This window comes from Rutidosis leptorrhynchoides, chromosome 2 (genome assembly GCF_046630445.1).
Source record: "Rutidosis leptorrhynchoides isolate AG116_Rl617_1_P2 chromosome 2, CSIRO_AGI_Rlap_v1, whole genome shotgun sequence".
Lineage (NCBI taxonomy): Eukaryota > Viridiplantae > Streptophyta > Magnoliopsida > Asterales > Asteraceae > Rutidosis > Rutidosis leptorrhynchoides.
This window is the reverse complement of record NC_092334.1, coordinates 21311766-21328506: the sequence shown is the minus strand read 5'-3', so window position 1 is coordinate 21328506 and position 16741 is coordinate 21311766. Positions and strand designations below refer to the sequence as shown.

At 34.3% G+C, this 16741-nt stretch overlaps 1 protein-coding gene across 4 annotated transcripts; it reads left to right on the top strand.

Annotated features, from left to right (window-relative positions):
• Positions 1–7211: 7211 nt before the first annotated feature.
• LOC139890618 (uncharacterized) lies at positions 7212–14768 on the top strand. 4 transcript variants are annotated; one of them, XM_071873516.1, is made up of 9 exons: positions 7212–7438; positions 8544–8616; positions 9027–9392; positions 12021–12689; positions 12790–12912; positions 12997–13158; positions 13266–13376; positions 13483–13922; positions 14030–14768. In XM_071873516.1, exons 3-9 carry the CDS (start codon positions 9161–9163, stop codon positions 14714–14716), a joined length of 2424 nt encoding a protein of 807 aa, XP_071729617.1. In that variant the 5' UTR covers positions 7212–7438; positions 8544–8616; positions 9027–9160; the 3' UTR covers positions 14717–14768. The 4 variants fall into 4 exon arrangements, with proteins under 4 accessions (XP_071729617.1, XP_071729616.1, XP_071729618.1 ...); XM_071873515.1 differs by lacking the exon at positions 8544–8616 and having other exon boundaries at positions 7212–7457; XM_071873517.1 differs by lacking the exons at positions 7212–7438; positions 8544–8616 and adding an exon at positions 7552–7646.
• Positions 14769–16741: the final 1973 nt, after the last annotated feature.

Here is a 16741-nt window from a genome sequence, read left to right as displayed (position 1 = left end):
TGAAAGTGTTTGTAGGTGTTTTTGGTCGTTGGTGTATGGATTAGATATAAAGGATATGTAATTTTGTTTTCATGTAAATAAGTCATGAATGATTACTCATATTTTTGTAATTTTATGAGATATTTCATGCTAGTTGCCAAATGATGGTTCCCACATGTGTTAGGTGACTCACATGGGCTGCTAAGAGCTGATCATTGGAGTGTATATACCAATAGTACATACATCTAAAAGCTGTGTATTGTACGAGTACGAATACGGGTGCATACGAGTAGAATTGTTGATGAAACTGAACGAGGATGTAATTGTAAGCATTTTTGTTAAGTAGAAGTATTTTGATAAGTGTATTGAAGTCTTTCAAAAGTGTATAAATACATATTAAAAAACTACATGTATATACATTTTAACTGAGTCGTTAAGTCATCGTTAGCCGTTACATGTAAGTGTTGTTTTGAAACCTTTAGGTTAACGATCTTGTTAAATGTTGTTAACCCAATGTTTATAATATCAAATGAGATTTTAAATTATTATATTATCATGATATTATCATGTATGAATATCTCTTAATATGATATATATACATTAAATGTCTTTACAACGATAATCGTTACATATATGTCTCGTTTAAAAATCCTTAAGTTAGTAGTCTTGTTTTTACATATGTAGTTCATTGTTAATATACTTAATGATATGTTTACTTATCATAGTATCATGTTAACTATATATATATATATCCATATATATGTCATCATATAGTTTTTACACATTTTAACGTTCGTGAATCACCGGTCAACTTGGGTGGTCAATTGTCTATATGAAACATATTTCAATTAATCAAGTCTTAACAAGTTTGATTGCTTAACATGTTGAAAACATTTAATCATGTAAATATCAATCTCAATTAATATATATAAACATGGAAAAGTTTGGGTCACTACAATATACTCCGGGCAAAAACGAGCCTTCGCCATAAAGGTCGTCTTGAGAGTATTCAAATCCATAGAACCCTGTTGCAAATTTCGCAACTTATTACGCAATTCCGACAAATCGGCTGAAGTCCGAAACTCCTCGAAGAATTCCTTCTTAAAATCGTCCCACGATAACTCCATAAACGCTTCTCCACCGACAAGATCAATCTTACCATCCAACCAATCCTTCGCCCTACCCCGCAACAAGCTAGTAGCGAGTCTTGTCATCTTCTCGGGAGGGCATTCAATAGTGCGAAAACACCCTTCAACATCCGAGATCCATGTTGTGCTTACCAAAGGATCCGGTTTCCCGTCATACATCGGGGGTTTAGTCCTCATGAAGCTCTTATAACAACGCTCCATTTCACCCCTACTTTGAATTTCGGAATACTTCCTATCCATTTCTTCTCGAAACGCTCCCATTTGTTCCGCAACGGCGGCCGCAACTCTAGCGTTAAACTCTTCGTCATTTGTCTCGATCGCGTTTCGCGTCGTCATTCTAAAGTATGCAAATGATTAGTCCACGAACGTATAAACTACACGCACAACACCGCCCCGTCTTGCTAAACACTCGTCGTACATCACTTGTTAGACACGATTTGCACCCGTAATAAGGTTTGCAAGTCCTTATTACGCACACACGCCGTATCAACTTGTTAGTACAACGATCGCCTCGCTCAATGATATAAACAACCCAACCAAATATTCTACGAGACATAAACACACGCAAGAATAATGTCACAACACAAGTCAATACCCTAGTTAGTTCACCTACACGCTAAGGCACTAACCAAGTTCCCATTCCGACCCGTACACCTACAAGTCCCGCAACAAATAAGCACACACAAAAGTCTAAGTCTAGGCACATATCTCAAGTCACCTAAATCCCTTAGACCATGCTCTGATACCACTTGTAACGACCCAACCCGTTATCCGACCAAAAAAATTGTGGGACAACACGCAAAAAAATTGTGGGACAACACATCTGGACGACATCCAGTTATCTGGACGGCGTCCAGTTGTTAAGGGCGGGACGGCGTCCAAGAGACTTGGACGGCGTCCAAGAGACTTGGACGGCGTCCAAATGAACTACAACTTTCTGCCCTCCTGGTCCAACTTACGCGAACAAAAAATCTGCTTCCCGACATTTTTAAACTAAACAGTTTTCACAACATGTTATAATAGTTAAAACTAAGAGTTTTCCACAATAAAATCGAGTTTTACGACACAGGGCCCACATCGGCCGTTTTACGACTTTCGTACAAAATCACAAGTTTTCGACCACGTGAGTTTTATTGTAAACTAAAGACCGAACATGGCGATTGGGGATACGCTACCCAATCCTAAACAATCCAAAAGCATGTCTTCTAAGCAACTACGCAAGTCCTCTAGTTCCCACGCTTACCAGAGCCACCGCATCCATGCAAATCTATAAAAATGTAAACAACGAGAGGGTAAGCTAACGCTTAGTGAGTGAGAATATACTACATATATATATATGCATAAAATGAACACACCATACAAATAATCAAATATCACATACCGGGGCATCCAAGTATAAGGCAAACTAAGCATACCGTTCAACCGCTATATAACAAGCTATTAACATCAACAATATAAGTACACCAACGATGATTCGTACAACGCCAATAAGCTACACCCGGAGGGTTAGCTACATCACAACAATATAACAATAACGCGTAAAACGCCCAAGGTTAACCCCTTAACCCAATACCAAAAGTCAATTACCAAAATACCAAAATGAAGATTGGCCGAACTACACGAGCCTTAGTAAATCCGCATCCACACGAGATTACTATCTTCAATACCACCACAACATCGAGGTTGGCCGAACTACACGAGCCTTAGTGGATCCGCAACCACACGAGATCACTACCTCAATAAGATGACCGAACTACACGCGTCATCGTGAATCCGAACTACACGAGACTCACTTTCTCATTAAGATGACCGAAAATACACCCGTCATTGTGAATCCGCATCCACACGTGATCCACTTCTCCAATCATAACTCAATACTAACCCTTCGCCATTGGGGTTGTATAATCTACATCACAAGCATATGTGATAACGTACACACAAAGTGTGCACCTCGCCAAAGGTGGTCAACCAAAACGCACAACCGTGCCAATTGGACCTATTACACAAGTCCATCAAATCCACCTATATGTGAAGTGAGCTCTATAACCGAGAACCACTTCACCCGGCTCGCACCCATCCTACACATACATATGCACATAGGATATTAACACTCATCTTGTCGCCTTGATGAATGCAACCAAATAATCCGCAACGCACCAAGGGAAAGTACCTATTCCATTATCACAATACAAACAACACACTTAGAGTGGATTTACAAACCAACTCAAATTGACACTTAGTGCAATTTCGACCCATTGCACTTTCAAGCACCAAACCGCGTCCAAACTAACCAATAATCACTAACACAAGTGAGAATAGTCCTAATACGCCAATTAAACCCGAACACAAGTGTTAACACTCGTCTTGCCCAAAATTGACACCAAACCCTAATTTTGACCCATTTCAAAATTAGTTAACCAAAGACTCCCAAAAGGGTTCCAACACTTTCATAATCACTAAACCTAGTGATTAAACCCAATATTAAGGCCTAGACATGGCCAAAACGTCAACCAACCTAAAACCCGCCAAGTGACAAGAATAACTAGTCACTATAAACCCACTTCATCATCTAAAAGGGTTTTACAAGTAAATAAGCTCAAACCCTAACTCGAATATCAAATCTAACAATTGAAATTCGGAGTTTGAACTTACCAATACTACCACAACGTAGCTAGGAGCGAGATGAACAACTTTAGAACCCGAACTTTGGTGAGAATCCGACTCATTCTTCTCCAAATCAAGCTCTCTCTCTCTCTAAACCCTTCCTCTCTCTCTAGATACAAGTGTGTGAGTGAAAAGAGGTGAAATGAGGATAAGATAGCCCATGGATCAGTTTTGTGGCTCATAAACTGACTCTCAAGTGAAAATTCCAAAATACCCCTTATTAACTTAATTTATCACAACTGGCCCGTTAGTTCTGTTGGACGACGTCCCAAAACTTGGACGGCGTCCAACCCTTCATTGTTGGACGGCGTCCTCCAATCTGGACGGCGTCCCAATCAACTGAAAAGTACTAAAACAGAAACAGGGTCTTACAATAAGTTTACATTATATATTCGTAAGATACATTTTTTTCTTTTGAAGAAAATAAACATGTAATTATTTTATACTTATAAGGTTATACCATCAATTGTAGTTAATATTTGTACATAAACGACTTCAGAATACACGTGATATTTGTATTCTGATAATTGATTCTAACAATCGTATAATAGCTTATATTAAAATATATTGCTAAAAGAAATTAAAATTATACACTTAAATAATAAAAATTTATGTCATAGTCATATATGACACGATAATTATTTCGTATTTACTTCTCATTAATTTTATGTGATAGTCATATTTGACACCATAATTATTTCGTATTTACTTCTCATTAATTTATAAATTTTATCTATAGTTATAGATTAAGTTTATACATTATCATAATTAATACTCCATATGTAATATTGTGTTGACATATCAATTATATGTAAGAAAATATCGACACATAAGTTTTTTTTAATTATCATTTAGCTAACCGTTGACACATAAATTAAAAAAAAAAATTATTAAGCTAAAAAAAATAACGTAATCTAGTTATAGAGTATATGATCTTCTATGTCTTAATTGACACATTCTCTAATATTTATAAAGTTATTTAGCTAACTGTTGACACATAAGCTAAAATAAAAATTATTAGGCTAAAAAATTGCGTAATCTAGTTAGAGAGTATATGATCTTCTATGTCTTAATTGACTCATTCTCTAATATTTATGAAGTATGGAATAATAATAACACTAATATAATAGTAATAGATGTTGTGATGTGGTCCAGTGGTTGGTGGTCTTCCTCCTTTAGGGGAGGTTAGGAGTTCGACCCCCGTTGACTACATATTAACCACAATTTCATCTCCGCCACAATTTATAAAGTTATTAACCACAATTTGGTTGTTAATTACTCTAAACCTTGTACCTGATTGACTCGTTACTAAATATAAATATAATGATCTTTGGATACTGGATACAACTATGGTTATCATGATCAAATGATCAATATATGCAGAGTGGTGGGCGGTTTTTGTATACATAGCAATAAAAGAACTTGCTTCTATCGAAAATCGTAATTACTCTACGGTGATTACTTTTTTTAATGGATAAACTAGTGCATATATGTACATATATTGTGGTAATGCTACACCAAGCAAACTTTAAGCAGCTTTTATTCATACACTTTTCAAGTTACAAAAGCTTTATATATTTTCAGGAAAATGATATATATTTATTGTGGATGTTACTGGGAGTAAGCAATAAGCAATAGTATGGTGGTATGGATAGAGAACCACAAGTTTTGGTAGTTGTTGGTGTAGATGATTGAAGTTGAGGGTCCATATATGAATTGAAATGTCTATATTTTCACTTATTTGGACCACGACCCATTTTGGCCCATGCATTCCGGTTTCCATACCCAACAACCACCATACAACCGGTAAAATATTACATTAACCAATCCAACTCTAAAGTTGTAAACAGTAAAAGCACAATGAAGCAAATGAAACCAGAGCTACCGGCCTCGTATTGGTTTGCCACGGACGTTTGTGCAAGTGATGATCGGATTTGTAGACTACCACTTCCGGTCTTCTTTTGTTGATTGTTAGTGTTGGCGTAACGATTAGGTGTGTAGAGGGGAAGAATATAACAACTAGGTTTGTAACGACTCAAATATAGTGGATGTGAACACAAGGTTTTTGGTTACTTTGTGAATGTAGAGGTGAGTTCAATTAGATTAATTATCAAAGGACTTTTGATCTAGCGGTATTTATTGGCTTTGTGAATGTGAAGTCGAGTCATATTGGAACTATTTATAATAAAGTGTGCTTTCGCCGTTAATAAAATCTTTTACATCAATTACTTTACATTGCTCGGGCTAAGTAATTTAGTAAGCCGAGATGAGTCAAGCCCAAAAAAAACTATGGCTAACAGTTAAACTCTAAAGTTTTTGAAAGAGTCCATCATGTAAATTATTTAACCTATTGAGTCATTGATAAAGGTAAAACTAAAAATGAAAAAATAAAACCAAATTTCCCATTTTTAACAAAATATTACAATACGCCCTTAAAAAATATTGTAAAAACGTCCACGCAAGTCGCAAAGCTTCTTGCAACGGAGTAAGGTGGTCTTGCGGCCTTATGAATGTCTGGTTGCAAGGTAAACTTGCGACCTTGCGAATGGCCTAAACCTTGCTTACTCAAAACATTGTGGATGGTTTTTTTTGAAATGTCATATCTTTATTTTAAACGTCAAATCTTTATTCAGACACCGTTTTTTTAAAATACTATTTTTTCAAGATCTATCTATTGGCAAACGGGCGAAAGTGGTTTGTCCCAACTTTTTCTAGAATTCGGCCACGAAGCCCTTCAATTTTGCTATTTTCATTGATTTTGATATTTAAACGTACTGACCACCCACATAACTTGTTATAAACCATTCTAATTTGTGATTCGTCATATTATTCACCACTTTTGACTAAATTTAAATGAATTCCCCTATATTATGTTGAACTACATTAAAATTTAAAAATCACACATTTGTATATAAATCGCAAATCGTAATATTCGATTGATTTTCAAATAATAATTGGAACTTAAGTTTTTAAAATAACAAATGGATCTTTAAAAATATACACTTTAAAAAAAATGGTGCTTAAATATGAATTACGAATTAAAAGATATCGCCGTCCGGTTGACAATTCTCAATGTCGACCATACGTGGCAAGATAACCTTGTACTTACGATTTTACAAAAATGTTTTTTTAGGGTATTGTCATATTTGGTTAAATATTTGCATTTTTTTAGTTCATAAAGGATGCTAACTTTAAACCTTTATTAAGCCCAACAAATAAATTTTAGGGTCCAACCGATTTAAACATTAGGATTTGTTTCAGAGTTTTTTATAAAAGAAAAGAAATGAAAAAAAAGTGGATGAAAGGGAAGAAAAAGGAATCTTTTCAATTTGAAAGGACTCAGTTTGAATGAAAAATATACTAAACTATCACTTCCTTTCCTTTCATTTCTTTCTAGAAAAAAAACTCAGAACACATAATCTTTTACTTTCCTTCCAATTACTTTTTTTCTCTTTAAAATATAACTCTGCCTTAGTGTAGCAGGCCCATCTAATTGATATGTCCCACGCAGTCGTTGAGCGTGATGATGATCACGCCGACTCCCACGTCCCAGACGCCGGAAGTCCACGTGCCTCCTCGTCCGGCGGTGATTTCACGGCCAATATGTCTCGTAAACAGCATTACCTCCGCATCCTGCTAAAAAACTTGTAATTAAGTTACTCATAGGTACTTATATTTTTTTTTTGATTTTGTATATACATTTGTGTGGTTTTGTATGAAACGTGTTTGTTGTGTTGGATTTTATGTAGATATAAAAATATAGGGTTTTAAATTGTGTGATGCAAGATCCATTTACTTTGAAGGTGGGTCAAGTATTTACCGGATTTGGCATCGGAAGTGGCTCGAGTAATTAATGTATGAGAAATGCCTTTAGCTCTTTATTTATTATTTTAATAAGAGTGATTAATTAATGATAAATAAATAAAATAATAAGTGTGCTTTATTCTATTAGAGATTTAGAGCTAAAGCTAATACAGTAGCTAATTTGTACGACATTTCTAAATTGACCTTTTTTTGGGTAAGCGAAGAAACTCTTGTATCAACGAACACATTGGCTCCCCCATAGAAGGTGAAACCTCGGGTAATCAAGCCTCCCGAGCGCGAGACCTGGTACCGGGTGAATTGCGCATTTGCACCCTCTAGTCACACTCCCTTTTGAACAATTTGGTATAGCCAGGAATTAAACGCGGGTGGTGTGCTTCATTGGGCAACTCGATGACCACTCAAGCAAGTGTGTGTGATTTAAATTGACCGTTGATGTCATGAAATTCTATCTCATAATGTTGTTTTACCTTCTGGTGTTGATATATGTTATATATCTAAACAAAGAGAACCATTTTTTTTTTCATTCTTGGTTTGAAGTCCTCTTATTTCGGCTGTTGCTAACAGGTAACTGTACAAAACTTAATATCCAATGCTACATTTACACTCAAAAGTGCAGTGTAGTTTTCAAATAAGTTTGTTTTTTGTGTAATTTGCAGTTCCAATGTGGCTTGTCTCCATCTTTATATTGATATTCCTCCTCATGTTGATAGTTTTTTTTGTTATTTTTATACGCTTAAAGGGCACAAATATATTGGGTACAAATTTACAGAGTCGATTCACTCATTGTCGATTTTATTTTTGGATTTAGCTTAACAAATATGCTGTGTTTGTTATGTTGGATTTTATGTAGATACTTAATTTTTGATTTTGTAGTTACATTTGTGTGAATTTGTATTAAACGTGTTTGTTATGTTGGATTTTATGTAGAATTGAAAATATAGGGTTTCAGATGTATAGCTTGATGATAAATTGTGGGATGCAGAATCCATTTACTTTGAAGGTGGGTCAAGTATTTACCGGAATCTCGGTAATTAATTACTAACTGCTCCTACATAAAAATATTCAAAATGTTATTACTTTGTTATCGATCCATGTAAGTTTCTAATGTATTAGAAATTCCTTTTAACTCTTTTATAAAAGTGATTAATTGTGCTTTATTCTATTATAGCTGAATTATTCTGTTTGTTCTTGATTTTTTGTACAAGTCAAGTATATGTTCTTGCTTGTAATTACTGGAATTTTATGTTGCTTGTGAATATGTCTTGTTAATAGATTCTTGTGTTAGAGAATCTGTAGGTTGTTTATGAGTTTATAAATTTGTTCAGTTATCTATATAAGCTAGTAAGCTACTAAGTGGAACCCATACAAATTTTCACATCATAAAATAAGACATACGACACTTAATGGCAGGATCAGCAGACTCTCTTGATGCTTCAGCACGAATAGAAGACCTTAAGTACTTGTATGCATCAAACGCCAATGTATCAAACTTCATTTCTGTTAAGCTTTCGAGCGAGCAAAATTACCATCTTTGGAAGACACAAATGTACTGTCTCATGCAGACATACAAAATGGCTGGAATTGTGGATGATAAGTTTGTCGGTCCGAACACTTCAAGCCAGGAGATGAAGGACCAATACGACAGTCTTCTTAAAGGATGGATTTTGGGTTCGACTAGCGAGAATGTACTTGGTGCTGTTGTTGATCTCAGTTCAGCCAAAGATGTTTGGGATAAATTGAAATTGTTTTACGATACAACTACAACACATCAACAAGGTATGTCTTTGTCTATGCAACATTATGAAATTTTTTTTTTTTCAAACATTAAGATCACATTAAAATATGAATATTTAAAAAAGACACTTTCTGATAAATGTTATTATTTGGCGGGAAAACGCTCGAAGAAATAAATGATAGCATGCATCATATGTAATGTTTTAACTAATATTTTTTAAGGGTTTAGAAATTAGGGTTTAGGGTTTAAAAATTAGGGTTTAGGGTTTAGATTGAATTTCTAACACGAACGGTTTAGAGTTTAGGGTTTTATGTTTAGGGACTAAACCCAAAACATTAAACCTTAAACCCAAAACATTAAACCCTAAACTCTAAATCTGCCTAAATTTTGAAAGAAAAAACATCACATAAGATGAAAAAAAAACTTTAATTAAAACATTACATATAATGCATGTTATTATTTTATTTCTTCGAGCGTTTTCCCGCCAAAATAAAACATTTATCACAAAGTGTGTTTTTTAAATGTTCATATTTTCATGTGATCTTAATGTTTGAAATTTTTTTTTGCATAAAAACAAAAAAAAATTATTTCCCCCAAAAAAGTGTGTCCCTCTTGATTAAACCCATATATATATATATATATATATATATATATATATATATATATATATATATATATATATATATATATATATTCAGGCAGGATTTAAAACTCATGGAAATTTGATATAACCATTTTCATGGCGTCTCAATTTTATTTTAATTTTTTAAAAAAAAAAAATCCTACCTATTGGCCGGAGGTCCACACGGAAGCAATCTCTTTATCCGTCGAATAGAGAGAGGGATGACATTCTCTACTTTTGACAGTGTTTTCACTCTGGGTGGAGAAATGACTTGTTTTTATTCTTGGATAGGGGAAGGATTGTCTACATCTCACCTCCCCCATACACTACTCATGTGGTATTGGGTTTTGTTGTATATATATATATATATATATAGTGGTAGGATCAAGAGGGAAGTAACCATTCGGGGGAAGCGGGGGGAAGCAAAAACTATTTTTTTTTTCGTTTTTTGAAAAAACTTTGTTCACGAACATTATAGATGAGATGAAAATATGAACATTTAGTAGAGACACTTTGTGATAAATGTTTTTATTTTGGCGGGAAACGCTCGAAGAAGTAATATATAACAATTATCGTGTTTTTCGAGCGTATTTTGAGGTTTTAGCTATTGGGGTTTAGATATTAGGGTTTAGATATTAGGGTTTATAGGGTTTAGATATTAGGGTTTAGAAATTTAGGGTTTAGATTTAGGGTTTAGATTGAGTTTTTAACACGAACGGTTTAGAGTTTAGAGTTTAGGGTTTAGGGTTTAGGGTTTAGGGTTTGGGGTTTGGTGTTTTGGGTTTATGAAAATAAACCCAAAACACCAAACCCTAAACCCTAAATCCTAAACTCTAAATCGGGCTAAATTTTACTTCACAAAACATGGAAAAAAAACGTTCATATTCTTCACGAACAATATTATCTTGAATGTTGTTTTTGTCGATCGTTTTCCCGCCTAAATAATAACATTCATCACGAAGTGTCTCTTCTAAATGTTCATATTTTCGTGTGATCTTGATGCCGGAAAAAAAAATTTTCAAAAAAAACGAAAAAAATAAAAATAAATTTTGCTTCCCCCCGCTTCCCCCCGATTGGTTACTTCCCTATTGATCCTGCCCCTATATATATATATATATATATATATATATATATATATATATATATATATATATATATATATATATATATATATATATATAGTGATAGGATCAAGAGGGAAGTAACCATTCGGGGGGAAGCAAAAACTTTTTTTTTCGTTTTTTGAAAAAACTTTGTTCATGAACATTATAGATGAGATGAAAATATGAACATTTAGTAGAGACACTTTGTGATAAATGTTTTTATTTTGGCGGGAAAACGCTCGAAGAAGTAATATATAACAATTATCGTGTTTTTCGAGCGTATTTTGAGGTTTTAGCTATTGGGGTTTAGATATTAGGGTTTAGATATTAGGGTTTATATATTACGGTTTAGAAATTTAGGGTTTAGGGTTTAGATTTAGGGTTTAGATTTAGGATTTAGATTGAGTTTTTAACACGAACGGTTTAGAGTTTAGGGTTTAGGGTTTAGGGTTTATGGAATAACCCAAAACACCAAACCCTAAACCCTAATGTTTTGGGTTATTCCATAAACCCTAAACCCTAAACTCTAAATCGGGCTAAATTTTACTTCACAAAACATGAAGAAAAAAAAACGTTCGTATTCTTCACGAACAATATTATCTTGAATGTTATTTTTGTCGATCGTTTTCCCGCCTAAATAATAACATTCATCACGAAGTGTCTCTTCTAAATGTTCATATTTTCGTGTGATCTTGATGCCGGAAAAAAAATATTCAAAAAAAACGAAGAAAAAAAAAAATTTGCTTCCCCCCGCTTCCCCCTGATTGGTTACTTCCCCATTGATCCTGCCCCTATATATATATATATATATATATATATATATATATATATATATATATATATATATATATATATATATATATATATATATCATGTGCCTATTTGGTGGGTCAATTATCATTACTTTCTGTGTATGACAATTTTGAAAATGTATGATGTTTTAGCTGCAACCAAATCGGAGGCAAAATATAGAACAGAGCACATAGATGCGGTTATAGAAGAAAGTCACAAAAAAGGGGAAGACACGCTCGAAATAGTAACTGACTCAATAATTCCTGAAAGTATAGTTTCAACAGAGAACAAAACAGAAGGTGAAGGTGCTGAAAATGTTGAAGAAACCTTTACGATAGCATCATTGCGTTATGCTACTTCAATCGGAGATTGGGCAAGAGTTGAATCGTTATTGAAAGAAGATAAAAATTTAGCTAGTGCGGTTCTTAGCAGTGACGGTAGCACGGTACTCCATTTAGCTGTCGGAATAGATCATCATGATTTCGTGAAAAATTTATTGTCTTATTTAAATGCTGAACAAGTACTTGAAAAGAGAGATTCAGACGGAAGCACAGCCCTGCACATAGCTGCAATCGTTGGCAATACACATGCAATGGATCTGTTGGTTAAAAAAAACAAAGCCTTGTTACAAATGAAGGACCTTAAAGGGGAAGAGCCATTGCATAAAGCTTATGAGAATATGCATCTTGATACCATTGGATATTTGTTGAAAGCCCTTGATGATGTTGGTGCTAAATGTAACGAGCAATCTTCAGACGTTCATCTAGGTGATGAAATTGGAGTCAAACTTCTTGTTAATGCTATTTCTGCAAAGCAGTACAGTAAGTAAACCATATACGTATCACATAAACAAGGCACACAAAAATCTAATTGTATATTTATTTACATATAATAATAATAGCTAATGTTTCCACTTTGCAGATATTGCATCAGATTTAATAAAAAGATTTCCTAAATTTGCTTCAAAAAGTGATGAGGTACTCATGGCTATAGCTAGAACCTTTCCGACTGGATTAGACTATTGGCAAACACTCACCTATCCATGTAAGTTTCTAATGTATTACTTACAAATGGCTTTAGCTCTTTTATGTTTATAATAGTGATTAATTGTGCTTTATTCTATTTTAGCTTATAATTTAGACGATATGAAAGAAAGGGCGGTTGATGTGATTAAATATTATCTCATGAATATGTGTTTCCTTCCGGTATCAATATATCAATATATCTTTCAAGACGACCGGTCTAATAATACTTGGTCTAAAACCCTCGTTGTTAGGCTGTTACTAGCAGGTATTTGTGTACAACACAGTAATCAATGTTACATTTACACTCAAAAGTGCAGCGTAGTATTTGTATAACTTTTTTTTTTTTTTTTTTTTTTTTGTGTGCTTATGCAGTTCCAATGTGGCTTCTATCCATCTTTCTATTGATACCCCTCTGCATTATTATGGTTGGCCTCTTATTCCATCTGCTTTATTACATATTGTGGAAGGGCATAAACATGCTAGGTAAGGATATACAGCTTAAATTCACTTATTGCAAATTAAAATTTTCAGTTTTAATTTCTGGAATAAATATTTGGAATTTTTAACTAATTATTTCTTGATTTTACAGGTCGACCTACCGAACATATCGAGAACAAAAAGAAGGAATGGAATGAAGCAACAAAGGTTCTAGAATCGGTATGTAATGAAATAGACAAGTTGAAGTTCTCCTCTGGTACTCATCACCCATATTATACCCGCCCACTTCTTGAGGCTGCATCTCAAAATGCTTTTAAAGTTGTTGTTCAGATTTTATATAGATCCCGTAAAGCAATTCAGAGTACAGATAAAAGTGGATATGACATCATTCAGTTGGCAATAATACACCGCTCTGAAAAAGTCTACAACCTTATATATGACTTTGGTGAGCGTAAGAATCTTTATAGAACTGTTGAAGATTCTTTTAAAAACAATATCTTACACTTAGCTGGAAGGTTGGCGCCATCACGTCAACTCAATCGTAGAAGAGGTGCAGCTTTACAACTACAACATGAGCTTCAGTGGCGTGAGGTAATTACTGAACAATTTATTAATATTAATAGTCTTATAGTTAGAATTATCTTTCTTTATTATTATTATTATTATTCTATGATTAATAAGTTCGATTAATTCCACAGGAAGTGAAGAAACACATCTTCCCTACATACACTACTCGAGAGAACATTTTCAAGGAGACACCCGATATGTTGTTCGCAAGGGAACATGAGAACTTACTCAAGGAAGGAGAAAACTGGATGAAGACCACCTCCGAATCATGCAGCATCACTGCTGCATTGATCGCAACAATCATGTTTGCGGCAGCAATAACCGTACCAGGTGGAAACCGTCAAGAAACGGGCATTCCTATGTTTACCAATAACGTTGCCTTCATTATATTTGCTGTATCAGATGCAGTCTCACTATTTGCTTCAAGTACCGCATTATTAGTTTTTCTATCCATCTTAACTGCACGTTTTGCCGAGAATGACTTTCTAGTGAGTTTGCCAAGCCGAATGCTTATTGGACTTGTCGCCTTACTTCTCTCAACGATTACCATGATGGTGGCCTTTAGCGCAACGTTGTTTCTCGTCTTTTGTCATCAAAAAACATGGATGCTTGCTCCAATATGTGTCTTGGCTTTCATCCCGATTGGTTTCTTTGTTGCTCTACAATTCCCCCTCATGGTAGATCTTTTCCGCTCAACATATTTACCTATCTTTGGCAGCAAGCATAGGGAAATTGTTTATGGAAGATTTGAGTTTGAAGACTTTGTTGGTTTATGTTTGTATTGTTTTGAGAAATTGTACCTTACATTTGCTGGTTGATTCTTTCTGGTTATTTACTTGTATTGCTTGTAAAAACTAATGAAGATTTAATGTTGCTTGTGATTCTGTCTTGGTTTATCAGTTATTTATGTAGTTACAAAGTGGAATTTACACAAATTATCACGTCATAAATCATTAAATCAAATACTCCAGTTTGACTTTTTGTTGAATTTAAGATGTAGTAATTAATTGTCTAATTTGCCTTTCATTTAATGTAGTTATAAAGAGTAACTAATAAATTAATTGATTTATTTAAAGTTGAATTTTTAAAATTAAAAGGGACATAATTGGAACTTTAATGATATTTAACAGGTTATTTAGAGAACTAGACAATAATTTTGGAACAAACGAAAATAAAAAGGTGGACAGTTTTTTTGTGACGGAGGAAGTATATTTCTAGACATTTAATTTTAAAATTAAACTTGATTTTAAAATTTAAAGCAGGGTAGCCAACTGTTGACTGTATCTGAGTGACTCAGCATATACTTTCCTATATATATGTCTATATATCTATCTATCTATGGGATTATAGCCAAAATGCCCATTCCCATGTAGTTTCTTGCGCTGGAGCTCAAAAAAAATAAAAAATTGCCAGATTGCCCTCGCAAGAAGCAAGGAGGCATGCGAGTTGCCCACGCAAGGCGCAAGTTTGCGTCCTTGCGTCTTGCGAGCTTGCGACCTTATCTGATCAGAAATACGATTTTGTGGATAAGATTTCGTCAGATATCCTAGATTTTTACGGATAATATTATGTCCCTATATATAGATTGACCCCGAGACTTTGAAATCACAGTCTCATAAATATTTCAAAATTTTTCAATGCAGAGCTTATACCCACGTTAAGGTACTATTTTAACCACTTTTTCACTAATTTTTGTCATTATGAATTGTGTTAATGATGATAAATTTGTTGTTAATATATGTTGTGGGGGTTCTTTTGAGTACATTAACAACATACCCATATATATGCCACGAGATTGTTTTAGAATTCGGTTAAGACTCCCAATTGCGCCCGTAAAACCAATGAATCGGAGAATATTGTTAAAAAAATGTTCTTAAAAAGATTCAATTCCCACCGAATGCAGCTGTTTCAATGAGATACGTTTTTAATAATCAAGTTTTTGATATTACTGATGATGATGAAGACTTTCTAGAGTTTTTACAATATGCAATTGTAAATGCTCCTATTGATATTTATATTGTCGATAGAGTAATAATGCATCAGCCACAACGGATTTCAGAAACAAAATTCTCGACAAACCAGCCACTACTACAACAAAACCAAGAAACACCCACACCAAAACCACCAAAACCACCAAAACCACCAAAACACCAACCACAACAATTATTACTACAAAATGATACCGAAGAAAACCTTGCAAGCAACAATTTGGAAGCGGAAGAACCTGAATTGCCACTTCCTAACACAGAAGAGTTTGATTTGCATAACTATGGTCTTGAAAACGTATGTAAAATTAAAGAATTAGACCACCCGTTTGAGGTACCTCTTGTCGAAGATAGTGATTCAGATGGAGGAAAAGACGGAGATGCAGAATTCCAATATGAAGAAGAAAAGCAAGATCCGTTCTGGAATATGCCAACTCTTTTGAGTCAGCATGAGGAAGAGCGCGAACAGACGACTGAAATACCAACCACGTATAGGGTGTCAGATTTAATTAAAGTCCGTCAAACTTTCTTGAACAAAGAAGAGTTTATAAACACCCTATTTACAAAATGTCTTGAAGAAACTTCCAAATAAAGCCTGTAAAGTCAGACAAATCTCGATACACCGCTAAATATGTGTTGCCAAACTGTGAGTGGAAATGTAGTGCTTACAGAATACGATTCACTGAAAACTTTATGGTAAAGAAACTGCATGACGTACACACATGCTCACGCACACTAATTATGGGAAATAATAAACATGCAACCAAAAAGGTGTTGGGTAGTATGCTTGTGGATTCATTCAAATCTGCAAACCGGGAATATAAAGCAAACGATATACGTGCGGATATAGGCAGCCGA